Genomic DNA, 23,680 nt, shown 5'->3' with positions numbered 1-23,680 from the left:
TCAGTGCGTGTCATAGCGACTGGTCAAGCCGTTGAGTATATATATATATATATATATATATATATATATATAGCCTATTAGGCTTTTATATATATAGATATTTAGAAAGTTATATGCTACAAATGTGTGCCATAGTGAACAGAGAAGCAAAAAATAACAAGATCTTATCCCTTAGGGAACGTCCTGTGTTCTAGATAAGAGTGTTCACACAGAGTTCCCAAAAAGTTTACCCACTAAATAAATACATGGATTTTCCACCCAATATGAGGAGATTGATGTGTGATTAGAAGTCATTTTACTAGTTTGTGAGATGGGTAGAGTTAGGACATCATTCAGGTGGTTAGGCCTAGCTTATCCTTTTTTCTTAAAAAATTATGAAGACACTGTCATCTTTTTGAATGTTAATGAAGCTCCTACAGACTAAGAATTTAGAAGTCTTTCCTAGTCCTATATAATAAAGATATAATATGCAAATTAACCATCATGCCCTCGCACAAGATGGCTGCCCCCATGTGGTCAAAGATGGCCACCCCCATGTGGTCACAAGATGGCCACCACAAATGGCTGGCAGGGGACGGCAGTTGGGGGTGACCAAACCTGCTGGGGAGGGCAGTTAGGTCTAACCAGGGCAGCAGGGGAGGGCAGTTGGGGGCAATCGAGCCGGCAGGGGAGCAGTTAGGCATGGATCAGGCTGGCAGGGGAGTGGTTAGGAGGTGATCAGGCTGGCAGGCAGAAGCGGTTAGGGGCAATCAGGCAGCAGGCAGGCAAGCGGTTGGGAGCCAACAGTCCCGGATTGTAAGAGGGATGTCTGACTGCCAGTTTGGGCCCGAGGGGTCCCAGATTGGAGAGGGTGCAGGCTAGGCTGAGGGACAACCCTCCCCCAGTACACGAATTTCATGCACCAGGCCTCTAGTGTAATAATAAAAGCAAAATGTCACAAATATGAATTTAAATCACATTTTGAAACTTACTGTGTTATATCTTCGTTTTAAAAAGACAGTCAATTCTTTTTTTAAAAAAATTTCTTTATTGGTTAAGGTATAACAAATGTGTCCTCATCCCCCCATTAACCCCCAACCTTCCCCCCCCTGCACTCATGTTCTCATCCCCCTGTTGTCCATGTCCATTGGTTTGGCTCATATGCATGCATACAAGTCCCTTGGTTGATCTCTTCCCCTTACCCCCACCCTCCCCTACTTTCCCTCTGGGGATTGATAGTCTGATTGCTGTTTCTCTGTCTTTGGATCTGTCCCTGTTCATCAGTCTATGTAGTTCTCTATATTTCACAAATGAGTGAGATCATGTGGTATTTATCTTTCTCTGACTGGCTAATTTCACTTAGCATACAGTCAATTCTTAAGGTCAAATTCATATTCACAGGCAGAAGCATATAGCTAAGCTATGAGAAGCATGATAATGGGATTAAACATAATACTTTCTGTTGACCTTTAGAAAATGTACAATCTCCCTCTTTGTATAATATTAAACCATAGCAGCATTCTTAGCAATAGAAATATTAGATGCAATATATTTACATATTGTTTTGTTTTATCTTCACAACTGCCCGTTGAAAAAGGCATCATATTCTCATTTTATACAGAAGGAAATTGAAGCTCAGAAAGGTTAAGCAGATTGTCCAAGCTCACACAGCCACGAGGTTGCAGAGCCAGGATTTGAATCTGATTTGCTTTTTTTCAAAGCATTCACTTGTTGCATTATGCTGCACCACTTCTGAAACAGGTACAGATTTTACTAATGAAAACACTGACATGTTCAGTAGCATAGATACTATACTATATATTTAAGATGTGAAAAACAAGAAATTTTCTGAGAAAATGATGTAGGTCACATTTTCTCAAAATATAATGAAGAGTTGAGCTTGTGATAGGGAATTGTTGGATAAACGTTTGGATGTTCAGGACTGGAGCCTGAGACTGCTCCTTTGCTCCATGCTGACCCACTCCCTGGATGAACTCTGCTTAGGACTAAAGCCTCATTTTCTCCTTCCCTGTAGAATAAATGCCTTTAAGTCAACATGGTCTCTCCAGTTTTAAGCCTTAGCATTTAGTCTGTTCTCTGCATAGTATGATTTTTTCTTATCTTTGTCAGGCTAATTACTACTTATCTTTCAGTTCTCAGCTGAAGCCTCATTTATTAGGGTGCCCCTTTCTTTTATTCATTTATTAACTTTTATTGAATGTATTAGGGTGACATTAGTTAATAAAACTATAAAGGTTTCAGATGTACACATCTATAATACATCATCTGTATTTTGTATTATGTGTTCACCATTCCAAGTCAAGTCTCCTTCCATTACCAGTTACCCCCCTTTATCTTCTTCTACCTCTTCCCAATCCCTTTTCCCACAACTGTTTTCTATGTCTATGAGTTCTTTTTAAAATTTGCTTAATCACTTTACCTTTTTCACTCAGCCCTCCAACCCTCCTCCTCTCTGACAGCTGTCAGTCTATTCTCCATATCTATGATCTGATTCTATTTGTTAATTTATTTTGTTTATTAGATTCCACCTATAAGTGAAATTATATGGTACTTGTGTTTCTCTGACTGGCTTATTATTTTACTTAGCATAATGCTCTCCAGGTCCATCCATGCTATCTTAAAAGGTAAGGTTTCTTTCTTTTTTTTTTATGGCCGAGTTTTATCCCATTGTGTAAATGTACCACAGCTTTTTTTATCCATTCATCTATGATCGGCACTTGGGCTGCTTCCAAATCGTGGCTATTGTAAATAATGCTGCAATGGACATAGGGATGTATTTTTCCTTTTGAATTAGTGTTTTGAATTTCTTTGGATATAGCCCAGAAGTGGAATTGCTGGGTCATAAGACAGCTCCAGTTTTAGTTTTTTGAGGTAACTCCATATTGCTTTTCACAGTGGCTGCAACAGTCTGAATTCTTTTTTCTGCACATCCTCCTCAGCACTTGTTGGTTATTGATTTACTGATGACAGCCATTCTGACAGGTGAGAGGTGATATTTCATTGTGGTTTTGATTTGCTTTTTTCTGATGATTAATGATATTGGGCATCTTTTCACATGTGAGTCCTCTTTGGAGAAGTATCTATTCAGGTCCTTTGCCCATTTTTAAATTAGGTTATTTATTTTTTTGGCATTGAGTTGTATAAGTTCTTTATAAATTTTGGATATTAACCCCTTATTGGATGTGTCATTGGTAAATGTGTTCTTCCATTCAGTGGGTTGTCTGTTCATTTTGTTGATGGTTTCTTCTGCTGTGCAAAACTCTTTAGTTTGATGTAATCCGTTTTGTTTGTTTTCTTCTTTGTTTTCCTTGCCCAAAGCAATATATCAGAAAAAATATTGCTACAAGAAATGTTCGAGATTTTACTGCCTATATTATCTTCTAGGATTTTTATGGTTTCTAGTCTAGCATTTACGTCTTTAATCCATTTTGAGTTTATTTTTGTGTATGTTGTAAGAAGGTGGTCTAGTTTCATTTTTTTTGCATGTGTCTGTCCAATTTTCTCAACACCATTTATTGAATAGACTGTTTTTATCCAATTGTATGTTTTTTGCCTCCTTTGTCAAATATTAATTGGCCATAAAAGCATGGGTTTATTTCTGGGATCTCTATTCTGTTCCATTAATTAATCTCTATGACTGTTTTTATGCCAGTACCACACTGTTTTGATTACTATGGACTTGTAGTATTGTTGATATCAGGCAGCATGATTCCTCCAACTTGGTTCTTCTTTCTCAAGATTGCTGTGGCTATTGGGAGGTCTTTTGTGATTCCATATAAATTTTTTGAATATTTGTTGTAGTTCTATGAAATGCACTATTGGTGTCTTGATAGGAATTGTGATGAATCTATAGATTGCTTTGGGTAGTATAGACATTTTAATGATGTTAATTCTTCTTATCCATGAACATGATATATGCTTCCACTTATATGTATGTTTTTCAATTTCTTTCTTCAGTGTCTTATAATTTTCCAAGTACAGGTTTTTTTACAACCTTGGTTAAATTTATTCCTAGTTATTTTTGTGATGCAATTATAAATGGGATTGTTTTCTTAGTCTTCCTTTCTTGTGTTTTTATATATTGTTATTGATTTTAGAGAGGAAAGGAGAGGGAGATAGAAACTTCAATGATGAGAGTGAATCATTGATTGGCTGCCTCCTGTATGCCCCCTATTGGGGATTGAGCCCACAACCCAGGCATGTGCCCTGACTGGGAATCAAACTGTGATGTCCTGGTTCATAGGTCGATGCTCAACCACTGAGCCACACTGGCTGGTCCTTAGTTTTCCTTTCTTATAGTCATTACTAGAGGCCTGGTGCATGAAATTCATGCACTGGGAAGGGGGTGTCCCTCAGCCTAGCCTGCATACTCTCCAATCTGGGACTCCTAGGGGGATGTTTAGGCCCAGTTGGGCCTAAACTGGCAGTTGGACATCTCTTTCACAATCCGGGACTGCTGGCTCCCAACCACTTGCCTGCCTGCCATCCTGATCACCCCCTAACCACTCCCCTGCCAGCCTGATCAATGCCTAACTGCTCTCCTGCTGGCCCGATCACCCCCAACTGCCCTCCCCTGCAGGCCTGGTTGCCCACAACTGCCCTCCCCTGCAGGCCTGGTTGCCCACAACTGCTCTCCCCTGCTGGCCCGGTCACTCCTAACTGCCCTCCCCTGCCAGCCATCTTGTGGCAGCCATCTTTGACCACATGGGGGAGGCCATCTTGTGGAAGGGTGTGATGGTCAATTTGCACATTACCTCTTTATTATATAGGATTGGTGTATAAAAATGCAAATGATTTCTGGATATTTATTTTGTATTCTGCTACTTTACTGAATTCATTTATCAGTTCTAATAGTTTTTTGGTGGAATTTTTAGGGTTCTCTCTCTATTGCTTCATATATATATATATATATATATATATATATATATATATATATAATGACTGTTTTACTTCTTCCTTTCCAATTTGGGTGTGTTTTATTTATTCTTCTTCTCTGATTACTGTGGATAGAACTGAGTAAAAGTATGGTGAAAGTGGACATTCCTGTCTTGTTCTGATCATAAGGGAAATGATGCTAGTTTTTGCCCATTGAGTATGATGTTGGCTATGGGTTTGTCATATATGGTCTTCATTATGCTGAAGTATGTTCCCTCTATTCTCACTATGCTGAGAGTTTTTATTATAAATGGGTGCTGGATTATATCAAATGCTTTTTCTGCATCTATTGATATGATCATGTGATTTTGGTTCTTCATTTTGTTTATGTGATGTATCATATTTATTGATTTGTGGATATTGTAGCAACCTTGCATCCCCAGAATAAATCTCACTTGATCATGGTGTTTGTTTTTTTTTAAGGTATCGCTGGACTTGGTATTCTTATATTTTGTTGAATATTTTTCCATCTATGTTCATCAGAGATATTGGCCTATAATTCTATTTCTTTCTAGTGTCTTTATCTGGTTTTGGAGTTAGGATAATTATAGCCTCATAAAATGAGCTTTGGAGTCTTCCTTCTCCTTAATTTTTTATAATAGTTTGAGAAGGATAGGTGTTAGTTCTTTAAATGTTTGGCAAAATTTACCTGTAAAACTATCCAGTTCAGGACTGTTGTTTGTTGGGAATTTTTTGATTACTGCTTTAATTTCTTTAGTTGTTATCGCTTCATTCAGATTTTCTTATTCTTCCTGATTCAGTTTTGTAAGATTGTATGTTTCTAGGAATTTATCCATTTCTTCCAGATGGTGCCATTAGTTGTTCGTAATATTTTCTTAACAATCTTTTGTATTTCTTTGGTGTCAGTTGTTACTTCTCTTCTTTTATTTATGATTTCATTTATTTGCTGCTTTTAAGATTCTTTCTTTGCCCTTAACCTTTGCCATTTTAATTATAATGTGTCTTGGTGTAGGCCTCTTTTGGTTCATCTTGTTTGGGACTCTTTGCCTTTCCTGTACTTGTGTATCTTTTCCTTTCACCAGGTTAGAAAATTTTCAATTATTATTACTTCAAATATTTTCTTGATCCCTTGCTCTCTTTTTTTTTCTCTTTCTGGTACACCTATGATGTGGATATTGTTACACTTTATGTTGTTCCAAGGGTCCCTTAAACTATCCTTACTCTTTAAAAATTCTTTTTCTTTTGCTGCTACCTTGTCTTCCAAATCATTGATTCAATCTTCTGCTTCATCCAACCTATAGTTTATTTCTTATAGTGTACTAGAGGCCCGGTGCACAAAAATTTGTGCACTCGGTGGGGGGGGGGTCCCCTCAGCCCGGTCTGTGCCCTCTCGCAGTCTGGGACCCCTCGGGGGATGACGACCTGCTGGCTTAGGCCTGCTCCCCGAGGGATTGGGCCTAAGATGGCAATCAGACATCCCTCTGGCAGCCCAGCAGCCCTCGGGGGATGTCCACTTGCCAGCGGGGAGCAGACCTAAGCTGCAGTCAGACATCCTTAGCGCTGCTGAGGAGGCAGGAGAGGCTCCCACCACCACCGCTGTGCTGGCAGCCATCAGCCTGGCTTGTGGCTGAGCAGAGCTCCCCCTGTGGGAGCGCACTGACCACCAGGGGGCAGCTCCTGCATTGAGTGCCTTCCCCCTGGTGGTCAGTGTGTGTCATAGTGACCAGTCATTCCCAGTCTTTCTGCTGTTAGGGTCAATTTGCATATTACCCTTTTACTATATAGGATAGAGGCCTGGTGCACGGGTGGGGGCTGGCTGGTTTGCCCTGAAAGGGAAATCCTGGATCAGGGTGGGGGTCCCACTTGGGTGCCTGGCCAGCCTGGGTGAGGGGCTGATGGCTATTTGCAGCTAGTCACAACCCCCTTCAGCGAGGGGGTCCCCCACTGGGGTGCCTGGCCAGCCTGGGTGAGGGGCTGATGGCTGTTTTCAGGCTGGCCACACCCCTTTAGGGTGGGGGTCCCCACTGGGGTGCCTGGCCAGCCTGGGTGAGGGGCTGAGGGCCGTTTTCAGGCTGGCCGGCGACTGAAGCTCCCAGCCTCTCCTTTTTCTCTTTTTCTTTTTTTTTTTTATTCTGGGATTTATTTACCTTCTATAATTGAAACTTCATTGCTGTCACTGGAGCTGAGAGCCGGCTCCAGCTCTGAGGCCATGGCCTGCTGAAAGCAGGTATCTGGGGTTTGTTTAGCTTCTATAATTGAAACTTTGTTGCTTTCGGAGCTTAGAGCCTGGCCGAGGCAGGCGGGGAACCTTGGCTCCCTCCATCACTGGAGCAAGCAAGTCTCCTGCTCGCTTCAGCTGCGTGGCTGCCGGCCGCCATCTTGGTTGGCGGTTAATTTGCATATCACCCTGATTAGCCAATGGGAAGCGTAGCGAAGGTATGGTCAATTACCCTTTTTGTCTTTTATTAGATAGGATTCTTCATTTCAGATACTGTATTCTTCAGTTCTGACTGGTTCTTTTTATGGTTTCTATGTTTTTTTTTAATGCTTGTTTTCTCTTTGTTTAAGTTCTCACTAAGTTCCTTGAGCACCATTATAACCATTTTTTTGAACTCTATATCTGGTAAATTGCCTGCATTTATTTCATTTAGCTCTTTTTCTGGAGATTTTTTGTTGTTGTTCTTTCATTTGTGGCATATTTCTTTGTCTCCTCCTTTTGGCTGCCTCTTTGTGTTTATTTCTATGTATTAGGTAGATTTGTTATGAGTTCCAGGATAGGTTAAGTGGCCCTATGTAGAAGGTGTCCTGTGGGACCCAGTGGTGCTATCTCCTTGATTATCTGAGCTGGGTCCTCCAGGAATGTTTTTTATGTGGGTTATGTGGGCCCTCCTGTTGTAATTGAGTCTTGATTCTATTGGTCTGTTTGTGTGTAGGGCCGAACCTCAGGCTGGCTGATTGTGAGGACCAATGTGTTTCTCAGTGTCCTAGCTGCTGTGCAGGTACGAACCACATAAAGCAGATTTCACCTCAGCAAGGTCTGGAGTCTGACAAATCTCCTTTTGGATATGCCATTTGTGAAGCTAATTGGATCCTTCTTTGAAATTATCTGCAGCTGGCCACTGGTTATGTTGGTTCTAGGGCCTTTTGGGAGGGACCCTGGTGCAGGCCAATGTCAGATGCTGTCTGTGACTGGCCCTGGCAACCTGTTTGAAGCTACAAAGTGAACCACAGTTTGTTGCTGCCTCTGCTGGCCCTGGGTGTGTGCTGAAAGGACCATGCTACATATCAAGGCCAGATTTTACCACCTCCAGGCCCAAGGGTAGGTCAGCAAAAGGCCCAAGGGACCCTGAGATTGGCCTCCGCCTGCTTCCACTAGTTGGCTGCCTGTTAGTTTCAGTCACTGCAAGAGCCTCTGGTGGTACTCAAGTTGCATGAGGCGGGTTCTCAGTGGGTCACCAGATAGGAGTGAGTGGTATTCACCAGATTTATACAGGTTCAAACTTGGTGCCAATGCTGGGTCTGAGGCCACTCAGCAATGTCCCAAGATATACCCAATCTAGCTGCCACTGCTGGGTGCTTGCACACCTTCATGGTGGTGCGGGGTCTCAGTGAGTTGTCAGGGTGTGGCCAACAGAGTTTATCAGGCCCAAACTGACTAAGATTTGTCTGTGTGAAGGGAGGGCTCTGTACTACTTGAGCATATAAGGAAAAAATGGCCCCTGTCTCAGATCCACACAACTTAGTTTGTTCCAGGTTCTGCCAAGAGCCCAGTCTCTATAGAGGAGGGCTGCCTGGAGTTGGGAGGATTCATCTAACGCAGGGGTAGGGAACCTTTTTTCTGCCAAGGGCCATTTGGTATTTATAACATCATCGTGGGCCTTACAAATTATCAACTTAAAAATTAGCCTGCTATATTTGGTCAAACATTTAATTAACTCACCTCTAATGCCTTAGCAGGGCCAGACCAAATGATTTTGCTGGCCTTACATGGCCCGTGGGATGGATGAATCTCCCAGGAGAGGGAGGTGCTAGTCAGGCTTGGGGGAAAGTGGGGCAAGTGGCTCCCAACCGCAGAGCCACACAGCTCAGTCATGACATATTTGAGTCTGCCTACATCTCTATATACTGGCCCAGGCAGCTGACACCTCAGCAGGGTGCAAGCTCCTCAGGGTGAGGGATGCAGGGAGTCCAAAGGCTATAGCTATTGCTTTCCTCCAGGCTGATGCTATATGAAGGGAAGTGCTCCACCCAAGGAAGATGGCATGTACTGTGTGGGAGAATGACTCACCACAGGTATCCTGGTGACTATCTCTCTCCCCAGAGCCACAAACCCTAGTATTTCCTCACCTGATTCTACTCCACTCTGCCCTCCCATTGCTGGAGCACAGGGTGAGTGGTTGTGAACAAAATTTATGCATTTGCGCTTTAAGAGGGCACCTGTGTCTCTAGTCTCTCCTTGACGGGCAGAATCCCTGCTGATGCTCTGGTGCTCTGGGCTGGGGAGCCCCACATGGGCTTGAGACCCTATCTTCTCAGAAGGAAATTTTGCAGCTGAGATATCCCTCCAGAATCTTAGCTGCCACCCATGGGAATGGGGCCTGCCCTTTTTGCATCTTTGCCCTTCCTCCCAATTTCAATGTGGCTTCTGTAAATCCTTAGTTATAAGATTTCTCTTCAGCTAGTATTCAGTTGGTTATTCAGGTTTATTATTCTATATTTTAGTTGTAATTCCAGTTTGGTTCCAGGAGGAGGTAAATGTAACATCCACCTACTTCATCGCCATCTTGGATCTTAAAAAATCAAGTGGCCTTTTCTAGCCCTTAGACTTGATCTATTTCCCTGCATTTTGAGCTCTTTACTTTTCTTGACATCTGTTACACATTATTGAAGTTTAGTTTATAATCTGGTTTCCTCAGAAATGGGTTGGGTTATATTTTTTCTTTTTGGTACTTGGCATATGTAGGCACTCACTATTTGTTGGATGAACAACTGCCTCTACTTAGGTGAACATTCTCATCTTAAAAGATTTATATGGACCAGTGTGCTATTTGGGGAAAGGAGGCATGGTGTGATCAGCTTAGTCAACTCTACTCCAGGCCTTTAGAGAATGACTTTTCTTTTATTTATTCCTTCTATCCATGCCTCTCTTACCATTAGAGATAGTCATGGGGCCTTTGGGGACAAGGGACAGAAGGACCACTCAGTCTGACTCTAGTCTGGTCCTATTATGAGATATAAATAGCCCTCATGTCTCATAATAGGTCTGGCTGCTCACCTAGAAAGGCAGTGATTTGACTTGTGACTAAAACTGTGTATAGCTGATGATAGACCATCAGTTGGTTTGGCCTGTAGACTATCTATCACTTATAAACCAGTAGCAGGTCAGATTTCTGACTGAAGGTTTGGGGTTCAAGAATCAAAACCATTTTTATTGGAGCAACAACTAAACAGAAAATTGACCAGGTCTGAAGTCTTAAGATTTGGAATTCAGGTCTAGCTCTGTTATGACCTATTTGTGTGGACCTGGGGAAGCCATGGTCTTGGTCTTATTTTTACCTTCCCAGAGTTATTCAGAGGCTTGGATGTCAGCATACATGGGAGAACATTTTAATAGTTATAAAACATAAACTTACTCATATTGTAGCTCATTCTGCTCTAGAAAGTCTTCCACAGTGGAAATATCTTCTGCTTCAACACGGAAGTCAACTGTACTGTGAGGTTTGATTTGTGTGACAGAATCTGGTTTCCAGAAGTCGATCTGAATAAGGAATAAGATATGTTATTTTGAACACCTCTAATCTAATGGATGGATTATTATTGGCAACAATACTATTGCTCTACTCCATTGAGTTATTTTCAAACTCAAATTATTTATGAAATCTCTTAGAGATATATTCTTTGAGTGAATAAGAGTTGAGACCAAGCAGTTGCTAATAAAAATGTTTACATATTTTCATAGCCCTAATTGATTATCAACAAGCATGAAAAACATGTAATTATTTCCCAGAGTGCTAGTCAATTGCAGTACCCTATAACTACTCTTTTCTATTTATTGGTTTCCAGGAACAGTTACTTATTGGAATAGCAATGTTTGTGGTAATGGATAAAAGTGCTGAATGAGTGATGAGAATTTATCTAGAGCAGCGGTTCTCAACCTGTGGGTCGCGACCGCGACCCCTTTGGCGGTTGAACGACCCTTTCACAGGGGTCGCCTAAGACCATCCTGCATATAAGATATTTACATTACTATTCATAACAGTAGCAACATTACAGTTATGAAGTAGCAACAAAAATAATTTTATGGTTGGGTCACAACATGAGGAACTATATTTAAAGGGCCAGAAGATTGAGAATCACTGATGTAGAGCCACAAAATTTAATAGAGAGAAATTGAGCTTTCCTTTTTAATTTTTAGTGGACTTTTTTTTATGAGGAACTCAGCGCTGTACATGTCAAAGTAATATGTGGGCCTGGGGGCATTTCTGACCTGTGGAGGATACATAAGGAAAGAAAAATGTACCCTTCCATAGTGGTCATCTAGGTACCATGACAACAAATAAAATACTCTTAAGGATCAAGTAATGTACTGACATTTTCATTTGTTCAGTTATTCATAAACTATTATTGAGGACCTACTATGTGTTAGGCTCTGTGCCTGAGACTATTGTGAGCAAATATAATACTGAGCAAATAAAATATGGCTTCTGTCCTCATGAGAGATATTTTAGAGAAAATTGTGCACAAAAATAACAGGATGTGTAGTTTTAAATCTGATTTTTCCATGGAAAAATAATAACCAAGGACATGCTGTCTCCTGTAGGTATCTATTTTCCTGTTCCGTTCTTGGGCTGAGTAAAGGCCTAGAAGCCTGATGTGAGCCGGACAGTGGGTCTTTCTCTACCTCTCTGTCTTGCACAATTCCTGTTTAGATGTTACAAGCTAGTCTCAGGCAGGAGATGTGACAGGTGGAGGTATTTAGACCATTGCTTGGGAACTTGGAAGGAAGTTTGGGCAGACTTAATAGGAACTGGTGAGGTAAAATATTAAGATGACTCAATTTTAGATATACCTGTGGGTAATCCAATAGCCTATATCCTGTCCTGGTAATCTTCAAACAGCTGAAGATGTCTACTGGGTGCTGAGTTATGAGTTAAAGTCATAGGGAATGTCAGTGCAATGGGGAGACAGGGACACATGGATTACATCAAGAGGGATTCCAGAAGAAAAAGTATGAGTGTGGTTGTCACTAAGGTATTGAAAGGAGGGAGTATTGATGATTTGATAAGGACTGGCTACACCGTGTGACTTAGTGAATCAACAATGGGAGGATAAAGATGAGATGTCAAAAGGTAGTGGAGGAAGTATAAAAGTATGTTGTGATAAGGATATAGAAAATAAAGGACTAGTAATGAATTCTAGTTAGCCAACGTTGTAAAGAGAAGCACAATGAAGACAAGCACATTATAAGAAAAAACATACTTTAAAAAGTTAACCCTGAATTTGTGTTTCTAATAAATACTTGGCATTCTAAGGTGGGATGAGAGAGGGTGGTGTATTTTCATAGACACAGAAGTTTAGAATTGGCAAAGCACATAAAATCTTCCAAGTATCTGTAGCAAGTTGGCAGTGCCCCACCAGTACATAATTCTGGGACTCCCCACTACCAAACTCTGCATCTCTGTTGTTGAAAGCTATTTCCCTGAGAATTGGAAAAAGCCAAGCTAATAGTTCAAAGCATGCATGACATGCCAAAACAAACAAACAAAGAAACAAACAAAAACAAAAAAACAAACAAATAAAACCTCTCTTTAGAGAAGCGCTCAACCATGACCCTGGAAGTGGATGTCTAAATACTTCAACTCCCGCACTTCTCAGGTGAGATAATTCTGAGGCGTCTGATTTGTACCCTTTCCTAGAGTTTCACTGTAGCATTAAGCTTTAGTCATCATCTGTGGTAACTGACTTAAGGACCCCTTTGTTGGCTTCTCTGTAATCCTTCCCACTTCTCTATCAGTTCTTCCTGCACTTCCCAAATGAAATCTTTGCCTGCACATCTTTGTCTAAGGGACTGCTCTGGAAGAACCTATATTAAGATGTAGCTTCCCACTCAGAGCAATGAATGTTTGCACAATATCCTTTGTGATGGTTCTAATATAATCTTGAGTACATCTAGTACCACTTCAGAACAGCCTAATTGTCTTACAGATAGTTTTATTTTTCTTAGTAAGTTGAAATTTGCCTTCCCTGATCTCCCAATCCCTTGCCCATTCATCTTGGTTCTGCCAAATTTTGCAGGGAATGAGGGGAGAAATATATATGATTCTGCAGTAAGAATTATGGATTCTTTAAAATAAGGTGGAGGAATCTCATAAATATGTTTGACAGAAGACATGCATACCTAACCTGAGGTTCCTTATCAATTTCATCTTGGAGAAATCTTTTAGCAAACACTGACATCCAATACTATGGAGCCCTGTAAGTATGGCACAGACTTATTATACTGAAGTTACTCCCCAGTGCTTAGGAGAAATGGAGCCAAAAATCAAGAGCAACACTATAGGCACATTGATGTCTACTAATGTATCAAGTATGGATACAAATAATAGACTCAAATTATTAGCACAAGGAAATAAATATAAATTTCAGTAATTACCAAGACCTTGTGAGATTATGTCTGAAGTATGGAAATGGAGTAAAATATATAATATGAGATATGGAAAATTAAATTCTAAGTTAAGAAGTTATAAAACTGAGGTCATAAAATTATAATACAGAAAACTGAGTGACAAAGAACCATAAAGAATAATTGTTGGAAGATAAAAGAATATCTTTAGATGATAGCACAGTGGGAATATCAACTTAATTAACCAGCTGGTTAATAACTTAAGAGCCCTTCCTAAAACATATCACAAAACTACTGCAATAACAGGATAAAGTAGTATGTCCATTACTTTATCTTAAGTACATTTTTTATCTTAAATTCTATTAGGAATAAAATGGGTGTATAAAACAATATTGATGTTGAGGATCTTTGGCTCTTATACAAATTTGTTTCTTCACATTGCATTTGACCAGAAATTTAGCATCTTATAGAATCTTCATTTATCTTGATGAGTTTTCCTTTCTTTTTGGAAGTAGAAGTGACTTCTATTCTAGACCTGATTCCTCCTGATTCCATGGAGGAACTTACTAATGTAGTGGGAGTAACGAGAACATTGAAAACCTGTAACCAGGTTACTCTGGGCACAGATAAACATGTACCTTAAACTAGAGAAACAGAAATTTAAAAGTACAGAGAAAACAGTAGGTTTTATGGTGACTGTCACCAATAAAGGAACAAATAGAACTCTGATTGCAAGGAGATAAAGTATTTACTATATAATTACAGATGAAAAGGGGGAGGTGGCTAGAGTCCAGTGTGGTCACAGATCTCTCCAATGCATTTAACTTTCAAAAGGACATGTTCAAAAGCTGGGAGGAAGGACACATGGCCAAGGATGAATACAAAGACTAGATGCCCTTGTAATGATCTTATCAGGAAGGCTACAGTTCAGAATATGCTGTACTTGCCGGATTGCTAAGGAGAATAAAAATATCTTTCAATCATGTAGGAAATAAATGAATAAAGAATAAACATGCAGTTTCACTGCATGGAGCTATAGCCTGGTGTTTTTGCAGCTAGAAGAAAGTAGCCCTATGTAACTCATGTTTAGCTTTGTTTTTTTCCAAGGAGTTAACACTATCTCTTCCTCTTATACAGAGAGATGAAATTAACATGAATAAAGAATTTGTCATGTTAAATTTTAGCAGAAATAACTTTCTTTGGAAAGAGAACATTGAGGCCCACAGTAGATGAGGAGAGAGGGGATTTACACTGGCTGTGTAAATTGCCTTTCAAATTCCAGATGTAACAAACACTTATATAGTTCTTATTATATATGTTCTTTCTAAGTGCTCTACTTATATTAATTCTTTTAAATCTCACAACAATCCTATAAGGTAAATACTATTATTCTCCTAATTTTATTAACAAAAAAGTTGAGACCCAGAGAGGTGACCAAGATCCAGCTAGCAAGTGATAGAGCCCAGTCTGAGTCCAGATTATCTTCTCTTGACCACCATAAAATGCTGAATTTTAAGTAACTAAAAAATACTGCAGATGTAATTGCAGAACTTTATCAGCAGTTTTGGAGTAATTAGAGTTTGAAGGGATCACTGAGGAATGGATGGGGCAAGTTTTGGATTTCATAAAGAGAAAAACAGTTGAATCTCAGTAACAGGAGCTCCTGGGCCAGGCATGAATTCTGGCAAAGCTGTAGGGTATACTGGAAGCAGATGGATTGTGAATGCTCAGAAAAGGAAGTTGTGATCCCTGGGAGCCAGCATTGTTTAAAATAAGAATAAGTTAGGCCCAATTATTTCATCTTATTATTAGAAGAGACCTCAAGCCTGCATGTTGAATTTGAATCTCAGCAAAGCAATTGACCAAGTGTTTTCATTTATATTCCTCTTTACAAGTTGGAAAGCACAGTGTTATCTGTAGGTTACACCACAGTAACATGGGTAGTTGAGCGAACTTATCCAAGAAGAGTTGGTTAATGAATCACTTTCAGTACTTAACACTATGTCTGGCACATTGGAGAGTGAAAATAAATACATATTGAATGAATAGACCATGAATGAGGCCACTCGTTCTGTGCTGACCCCTGACTCCTTAATCTTTTTCTTTATAAGTGACAAAGATAAAAGTTGAGAAGGAATACTTATCAAACTTGCTGGTGATGCAGTTAGGGAGAAGAATTATGATCCTGGATGACAATTTATTTTTAAAATGATCTCAACATGCTGAAAACAGGCTATCAAAATAAATTTTCTTAGGGGTAAATCTAAAATCTTGCATTTAGTTTAAAAAATTGCAGTCACATAAGGAAGAATATCTTACTTGAGGATGACTCATGTGAGAAAATATTACCTAATGGTTTTAATTGGACACAGGTTTACTATGAGCTAAGAGTATTCAATAACTGTTCAAGATGCTAAAAAGAATTGCAGACCCCATTAATAATAATGTCTGCTTTACAAATGAAGGTAGACAGTGGTCTGTGTCATGTATTAATCATAGCACACCTGGAGGTCCACTGTCAATTCTGAGAACTACATTTTAAAAAAGAAATACAGACAGAAAGCTTAGCAATATTCAGAGGTGACCAGGATGATCAAGTGCCTGTAAACCAGTGCTAAGATAAATGATGGAAGGTCTGGAAAAAATAAATCATAGAAATAAGACAATATTTATCTCAGTTAGGTCCAAGTTAGAGAAGGTACCTTTCAGCTTCACATAGCAATTAGAATGCTGTTTAAGGCAAATGGGCTACTCTGAAAAGCAGTATTCTTACTGTCCCTAGAAGTACTCAAACAGGTTTTATTAGGGCTAGCAACCAGATGCTATTTCTATGGAGGAAATTCTAGATTTGAGTGGAAGGCTGGAATAGATGACTTTATATTATCTTTTAATTCTAAACTTCTGAATCTGTTCATGTTATGACACTGTCTACCTTTTTTTTTGCCTCTATACCTTAAAAGGTAAAAACAAACAAAAAAAATCTGTAGAAAGAAAAGATAGCTGGATAGAGAGATGGATAGATATTTAGGAGCTAGTAGATTATTTTAGATTATATATTCATGAAGAAAGAGTTTTGGCCTAATTGAACTATTTGTGATCAGCAATAGCTTACTGCCACATGACATGCATAATAAAAAATATCAGTTTTTACTCCATGGTCAGTGAATTTTTTAAAGTAGCATAGACATTTTGGTTTCTTGAAAATAAAAAGAAAGTATGAAAATCTCCCATATCTTTTTACCTTCTCCCCCCTCTCCCCATGTCATATCATTAAGAGGGCCTGAATCAAGGTCATGAAAACTCAAACTGTTTGATTTGGAATGAAAGAAAATCAAAGAGAACAGATGATACATGGGATGTGGAAATGAATTTCAAGTTGGACAAAAGCCCAGTTTTTCAGTAATATTGAAGTCGATTATTTTTCTTTTTTGCTTAAGAAGGAAAGTGACTGTACATTAGATTTTCTATGACATTTGTGACAGGCCAGCTCATCCAGTTGTCATGCTCTACCAGCTCTTAAAAAAGTTACCTTGGATTTATAACACTATAGGATTTATGGCAATCTAATTTAGGCAGAATAAAAAGATATGAGGCACTAAATGTTTTTCAAGTTTTTACTTCTTGCTACAAAAATGCTATAGCTAATATTTCACATAATTCTTCCTTTGATGGAAGAACAGTGCACTCTAAGATTTTAAAGTAAGTATGAACCAAACCTATAGTACAGAATTGCAATTTACCTGGTTGGTGCTGGCCAAGGCATGGAGCAAGTTGATGTGATTTTCATCTTCAACAAAGACACGGAACACCTTCTCACTGAATGGTGAGAGAGCAGAAGAAAAAGAGAAAATTTTAAATTGGGTAATACATTCAAACTTTTTGAGCTACCAAGGAAGAAGGACTGACTTATTTAAGGAGTTGTTTACTTACCCTTCAAAGTGCTCACCAGAATGGTGAGCAGATGCTAGGGCCAAAGTCACGAGAACCAAGAGTGCCAACATTGTGCCTGACTAGGTCTTTTGGGTGTGTTTCACCTGCTTTTATAATCCAGGGTGTTTGTTTTTTTCTTCTGATTGCAAATAGGCACTATCAAATCATGATTAATTATTTTCCTGGCATTGCTACTTTGGTAGCTGTGTAAAGTCTGAGAAGATATCTCTCTCCACACCTGTGGAAACAGGACAAATAACCTCAACTTCAACTTATCTAATTGGACGTCAGACCTTGAACAGTTTGAAGGTCAATTATTTTTACATAAAATCTATTTTACAGTCTGTTTTTTTCTCTCATTTTGAATTGAGAATTACTTACAATAAATTCTATAGATTTAAGTGTAAATTTTGATGAGTTTGACAAATGTTTACACACATGTAATAATCATCTCTATCACGGTATACATTTCATCACCCTAAGAAGTTCTTTTGAGTACATTTTAGTTTGTTTCTCCTTCAGGCAACCACTATTTAGATTTCTAGCTTCATACATTAGTTTTGACTATACTAAAACTTCATGTAATTGAGGTCACACCATATATATTCCTTTGTGTCCAGCTTCTTTCATTCAAGATAATGGTTTTGAGATTTATTAATACTAAATTAATAAATTTGTTTGTATTATTGGTTTGTTCACTTGTATGAATATACCACAGTTTACCTATTTTCCTGTTGATGGATATTTGTGTTGTTTTTAATTTTATGTTATTATGAATAAAGCCTCCATAAAAATTATTATACAAATCTTTTTATTGACATATTTTAATTTTGGAAGGAAGTAAATAAGAGTGGAATTGCTAAATAATGTAGTTGTATTCTAACATCATAAGATTTTACCATTTTTGTACAGTGGTTGTACCATTTTAAGCTTTCACCAGTATCCAGTTGCTTTGCATTCCAAAAATTTTTGTATTATTAGTCTTTAGTTTTGGTAACTCTAGTGAGTGTGCAGTGGTATCTATTTGTGGTTTTAATTTGTATTTTTCTGAAACTAATGATGCTGAACATCTTTTCATGTATTTATTGACCATTTGCAAAATTCTGTTTAGTGAAGCATCACTTGAAGTCTTTTGTCTTTTTAAAGAAATTTATTGTTTGCCTTTTAAAATAGTTTTATAGCAGGTCCTTATACATTCCATATACAAGTCCTCTATTTAAACTATATCTTGCAAATATTTTCTTCCAGTATGTAGCTTTCATTTTCATTTTCTCAATATTATCATTTGATTAGCAAAAGTTTCAAGTTTCAGTTTATCAATGCTTTTCTTTTATAATTCATGCCTTTTACATTCTTTTCAAAAATCTTTTACTATTCCAAAGTCTCAAACATATTTGCCTATGTTTTCTTATAGGAGCTTTGTACTGTAGGTCTTTATGTATGGAGTGAAGTATGGATCAAATAATTTTTAATCTGGATATTCGATAGACCCAATACTATTTTTTGAGAATTATTTTATTTCCCTATTGAATTACATTGGTACATTGGTTTTTCTGTCAAATTCATTTGGCCATATATGTGTAGGGGAATTTCTGGACTTTTTATTGTGTTTCATTGGGCTATTTGTCTAATTTTATACAATTATCACAATATCTTGGTTGTTATACTATATAGTAAGTCTTAAGGTAATATAGTATGTAAATCCTTCAACTTTGTTCTTTTCCAAGATTGTTTTGACTATTCTAAGTACTTTGCATTTCAATATATATATTTTAGTAACAATTTGTCAGTTTCTGTGAAAAATCTTGCTGGGATTTTGATTGGGATTGCACTGAATCTATAGAGCAATTTTGGGAGAACTGATATAATTATGATATTGAGTCTTTCTACTCATATACATATTATCTTTGTATATTAATAATTATTATGTATATTATTATGTATATTAATCTGGGTCTTTGTTAAAAAGTGTGAAGGGTCTGATATTTTATTATACCTTCAAGGTAAATAGTTATCTTGCCAGAGTTTCATAGATGCTGGCAGAAGACTCCTGGGTCAGAATCAAAGGACTTTATTATTGTTGACACAGTGGGCAGCATAAGCTTTATATTTGTATCAGTCCTTTTACACCCCAGTCTCATGGGCTCAGGTGGATGTTTGGTATGCAGGTTTATGTCATGATTGAGGTATACTAAGTTTAAAAAATTTCCAATTTTATGAGGGTGCTGCTAGCAAATCTGCCCAACCTTTGTTACAGAGGAGACATTAGCTTTGTTATCCTGGAGTGCAAATAGGACTTTCCTTTGCCCAACAGGCAGACACTGTTTCTATCTTCCAAGTGTTTTCTATATAAATATCTTTGAAAAGATAGTTTAGAATAAAAGTTGTCCCAAGTCATGCAGAAACAGAGGCTCCATGGATAATTGTCTCTCAACAATACCTACTCCTCTCTATATACTCTTGACTTCTGGTGAATTTTCCCAAGAGTATGCTACTTTCTTGGTCACTCTGATAATTCTGACAGGACCAAATCCATTCAATTTACCTAATGTGGCATTTCATTAAGATGAATATCAGCAGGACTCCAAGCAGCATGAGGTTAATCTATAACATTGATCTCTGCCATGCTTTCCCAGGGTACTAGACCCAACCAGCTGAACAAATTCCATAAACCATCAGTGTCTGCTTTAGAAAGCCAGGCAGCTTTCCTCTTAAATTTCAATATTGACTATTCCCCTTCACCTGAGGCAATAATACAGGTACAATAGGATTTATTAGCTATTGCACAAACTTCACATGGACTACAAAGAAGGAATCTAGGGCAATTCTGTCATGGAAAACAATCCTGGTCTCAACTTGCTAAATAAAATAGAGAACTCATTTATGTAACTGTAAGTTCAGCAATAGTACTGGCTTCACAAACTCAGTTGATGATGTTTGTTAATCCTGGGTCTCTGTTTTCGGTAAATTCTGCCATGTGATAATAGAATGGCCACTATTGGTCCAGTTTTGCATCCTACTGAGTTGGCAATCTTATTGGAAAGCTAGTTTCTTCTTCCCCAAAATTCTATCCCAAATTTTCAGATTGAATCTCAGTGGACTGAGTTGGCACATGTGCCTCCCTGTCTTTCAAGCAATTCTGTGGTCAGGATGATGAGATGTATGTATGTCCAGGTATAAGTCATATGACCAACCCTAGACCCTTGGCATAAGCCCCATACAAAATATCTAATAGAGCTATTACTGCTGCTCTTGCCACCTTCCTCAGTGTGGATCTTGAACAGTCCTCACTTGTGTTTATCATGGGCTCCTAGACAAAGTCATGGTCATAAGTCAGTGTCCTAACTACAAGAGAGGCTGGGAAAGTGGGAGTCTGACTTTTAACTTAGAGAGTGGAAAGGGTCTTTGCCTATTATGGCTCTTAAACTAGAGCATTTTGAAGTCTTAGAGAAGGTGTTAAGATCTGGATGATAAAAAGAATGACAAATACACTGAAGGAGGACATAATCATTTGAGGGTGACTTGTGGTGTTATACTTGGAACTGTAAATATGCTAGCGGGTTTATTTCAATGGATACTGTTTGAATCCAAGTGGAGAACAATTGGGAATTCCAATTAGTAAGTAAAATTTGTTTTTGTTAGTTGCAATAATTTTTTCATAGATATTTAAATTTCTGCTTCCCATCTCATATTTATATATTTAATTTCTTCTTTTTATGTACAACTTTGGCTATTAATAAGCCAAGAGGCAGCTTTGTGTCTGTTTGTGTTTAACGTAACAGTGTGAGATTTTGAAGAGTCTGTAAACTGCTCCATGATGTTATGATTCATCCTATGTGATGTCTCAGTTTCTGGTAAAGCATTTCTTAAACATATTCTATGGTGTTAAATAGGAAAGAGTGCTGAGGTCAAATGTCTTTGCTTTAAACTAAAACAGACAAGCTCTTATAGTGCAGGGCTTTTTAGAGTCTTTAATGTATATTGTAAATCTTCAAAAAGGGACTGTGATACAGCATACCCTAAATATACCCCACAGTAGAGTGCCATGTTAGTTATGTCCAGCTAAATCTAGAGGACCTAGGACCATTGCTACACTCCAGTGTGTTTGGCTGTGGAACATTTTCTTCAAAAGCATCACTTAGGCCCACTGATTTTGGGAACACATTTTGGAAAACTAGACTGAGTTCACAAATGGAATCACATTAAATTAAAAGCTTGTCCCTTTGGATTCTTGGTGTGTTTTGTTCAAGGCCAGAGAGTTTGTTTTGTTTTAGAGTATGGGTTTAACAATTAGGTCAATCGATGATTTTGGGTAAACCATTCCCTCAACCTAAATGCAACCTCAAACTGATAAGAGAGAAATAGTAAATGCAAGAGAGAAATAGAGAGCTCTTTTTCACTATAGGAACAGATGATACAAGGGGAGAGAGATAAATCAGGGAATGTGTAATTTCTCCTAAATCAGAGAAAATAGTTCTAATGACTTGGAGGAGTTAAAGTGTTTTGTACATATATTTGTGTCTATTGCATATGGAATAGAAAAGATTTATATAAAAATGATACTCTCAAAAATCCTGTGTAGTCATCTCCATCATTGTCTTATCCTATTATCAACTGGTAGATCATTTATTATTGACCTAGTGATCTCATTTCTGGGAATATATCTTAAAACCCCCAAAACCCCAATCAGAAAGGATGTATGCATACCTATGTTCATAGCAGAGTTATTTGCAATAGCTAAGATTTGGAAACAGCCCAAGTGTCCATTAGTAGATGAATGAATAAAAAAGCTGTGGGACATTTACACTATGCAATACTATGCAGCTATAAAAAAGAAGGATCTCTTACCCTTTGGGAAAGCGTGGATGGACCTGGAAAATATTATGCTAAGTGAAATAAGCCAAACTGAGAAAGACAAATATCACATGATCTCACTTATTTGTGAAAGTAATGAACAAAATGAATTGACCAACAAAGTAAGACCTGAAGCAGGGAGGCATGGAACAGACTGACATACCTCAATGTGGGGTTGGGGGGACAAGAAGAGATAAACCAAAGAACTTATATACTTACTAGAGGCCCGGTGCACGAAATTCGTGCACCGATGGAGGGGGTGTCCCTCAGACCAGCCTGCACCCTCTCCAATCTGGGACCCCTTGGGGGATGTTTGACTGTCAGTTTAGGCCCAGGATCGGGCCTAAACTGGCAGTCAGATATCCCTCTCATAATCCGGGACTGCTGGCTCCCAACTGCTTGCCTGCCTGCCTGCCTGATTGCCCCTAACCGCTTCTGCCTGCCAGCCTGATCACCCCCTAACTGCTCCCCTTCCAGCCCGATCACCCCCAACTGCCCTCCCCTGCCAGCCTGGTCGCCCCTAACTGCCCTCCCCTGCCGGCCTGATCTCGCTCCCAATTGCCATCCTCTGCTGGCCAATTTGGTTCTGATTGGTCTGTTTCTATGCCAGTTAGCATCAAAAGCTCTGCCTCCTAGGCAGCCATTGGCTCCTCACAGTTCACCCAGATTTGGTTCTGATTGGTCGGTTTCTATGCCAGTCAGCGTCAAAAGCTCTGCCTCCTAGGCAGCCATTGGCTCGTCACACTTCACCGAGATTTGGTTCTGATTGGTCAGTTTCTATGCCAGTCAGTGTCAAAAGCTCTGCCTCCTAGGCAACCATTGGCTCCTTGCACTTCACCCAGATTTGGTTCTGACTGATTGGTTTCTATGCCAGTCAGCATCTCTGGGCCTGTCAATGGGGCCTGATCAGAAAGGCAGGGCTGATCAGCAGCCCTGGTGGAGGCCTGGAGAAAAATGCTGGCCAGGCCAGGAGAGAAATAGAGAGGCAAGTGCTGATCAACAGCTGCCACAGAGGCTACAGATCAGATCCTGCTTCTCTCTTCAGGCCTCTCTCTGGGCCTGATTCGCAGCCCCCTCAGCAGTCAGTGCTGTGTCACCGTGCCTGCTGCCATAGCAGTCAGTGCTGGGTCGCCCCGGAAACCCAGTGCTGACTGCAGGACTGACTTCCGGTTGGTCGAGCCTCCAGTCGTGATGAACCCAGGGTTTTTATATATTAGGACTAGGGGCCCAGTGCACGAAATTCATGCACTGGGTGGGGGGGGGGGGAGTGTCCCTCAGCCCAGCCTGCCCCCTCTCACATACTGGGAGCCTTCAGGCGTTGACCCCCATCACCCTCCAATCGCAGGATCGGCCCCTTGCCCAGGCCTGATGCCTCTG

At 39.2% G+C, this 23,680-nt stretch overlaps 1 protein-coding gene across 1 annotated transcript in view; it reads right to left on the bottom strand.

The window, feature by feature from the left end:
• The window catches only part of CPB1 (carboxypeptidase B1), a 42,431-nt gene extending 24,888 nt beyond the window's left edge, over positions 1-17,543 (bottom strand). The window contains exons 1-3 of the mRNA XM_006088641.1: positions 17,450-17,543; positions 17,260-17,335; positions 10,530-10,654 (exon numbers count right to left, since the gene is read on the bottom strand). Coding sequence (XP_006088703.1) covers positions 10,530-10,654; positions 17,260-17,335; positions 17,450-17,520 — 272 coding nt within the window. The 5' untranslated portion in view covers positions 17,521-17,543. The remainder of the gene's footprint in view (positions 1-10,529; positions 10,655-17,259; positions 17,336-17,449) is intronic.
• Between the last annotated feature and the right edge of the window lie 6,137 nt (positions 17,544-23,680).

The sequence above is a fragment of the Myotis lucifugus genome, unplaced genomic scaffold, assembly GCF_000147115.1.
Source record: "Myotis lucifugus unplaced genomic scaffold, Myoluc2.0 scaffold_50, whole genome shotgun sequence".
NCBI lineage: Eukaryota > Metazoa > Chordata > Mammalia > Chiroptera > Vespertilionidae > Myotis > Myotis lucifugus.
The sequence above is the reverse complement of the archived record's forward strand: the minus strand, read 5'-3'. Positions and strand labels throughout refer to the sequence as shown.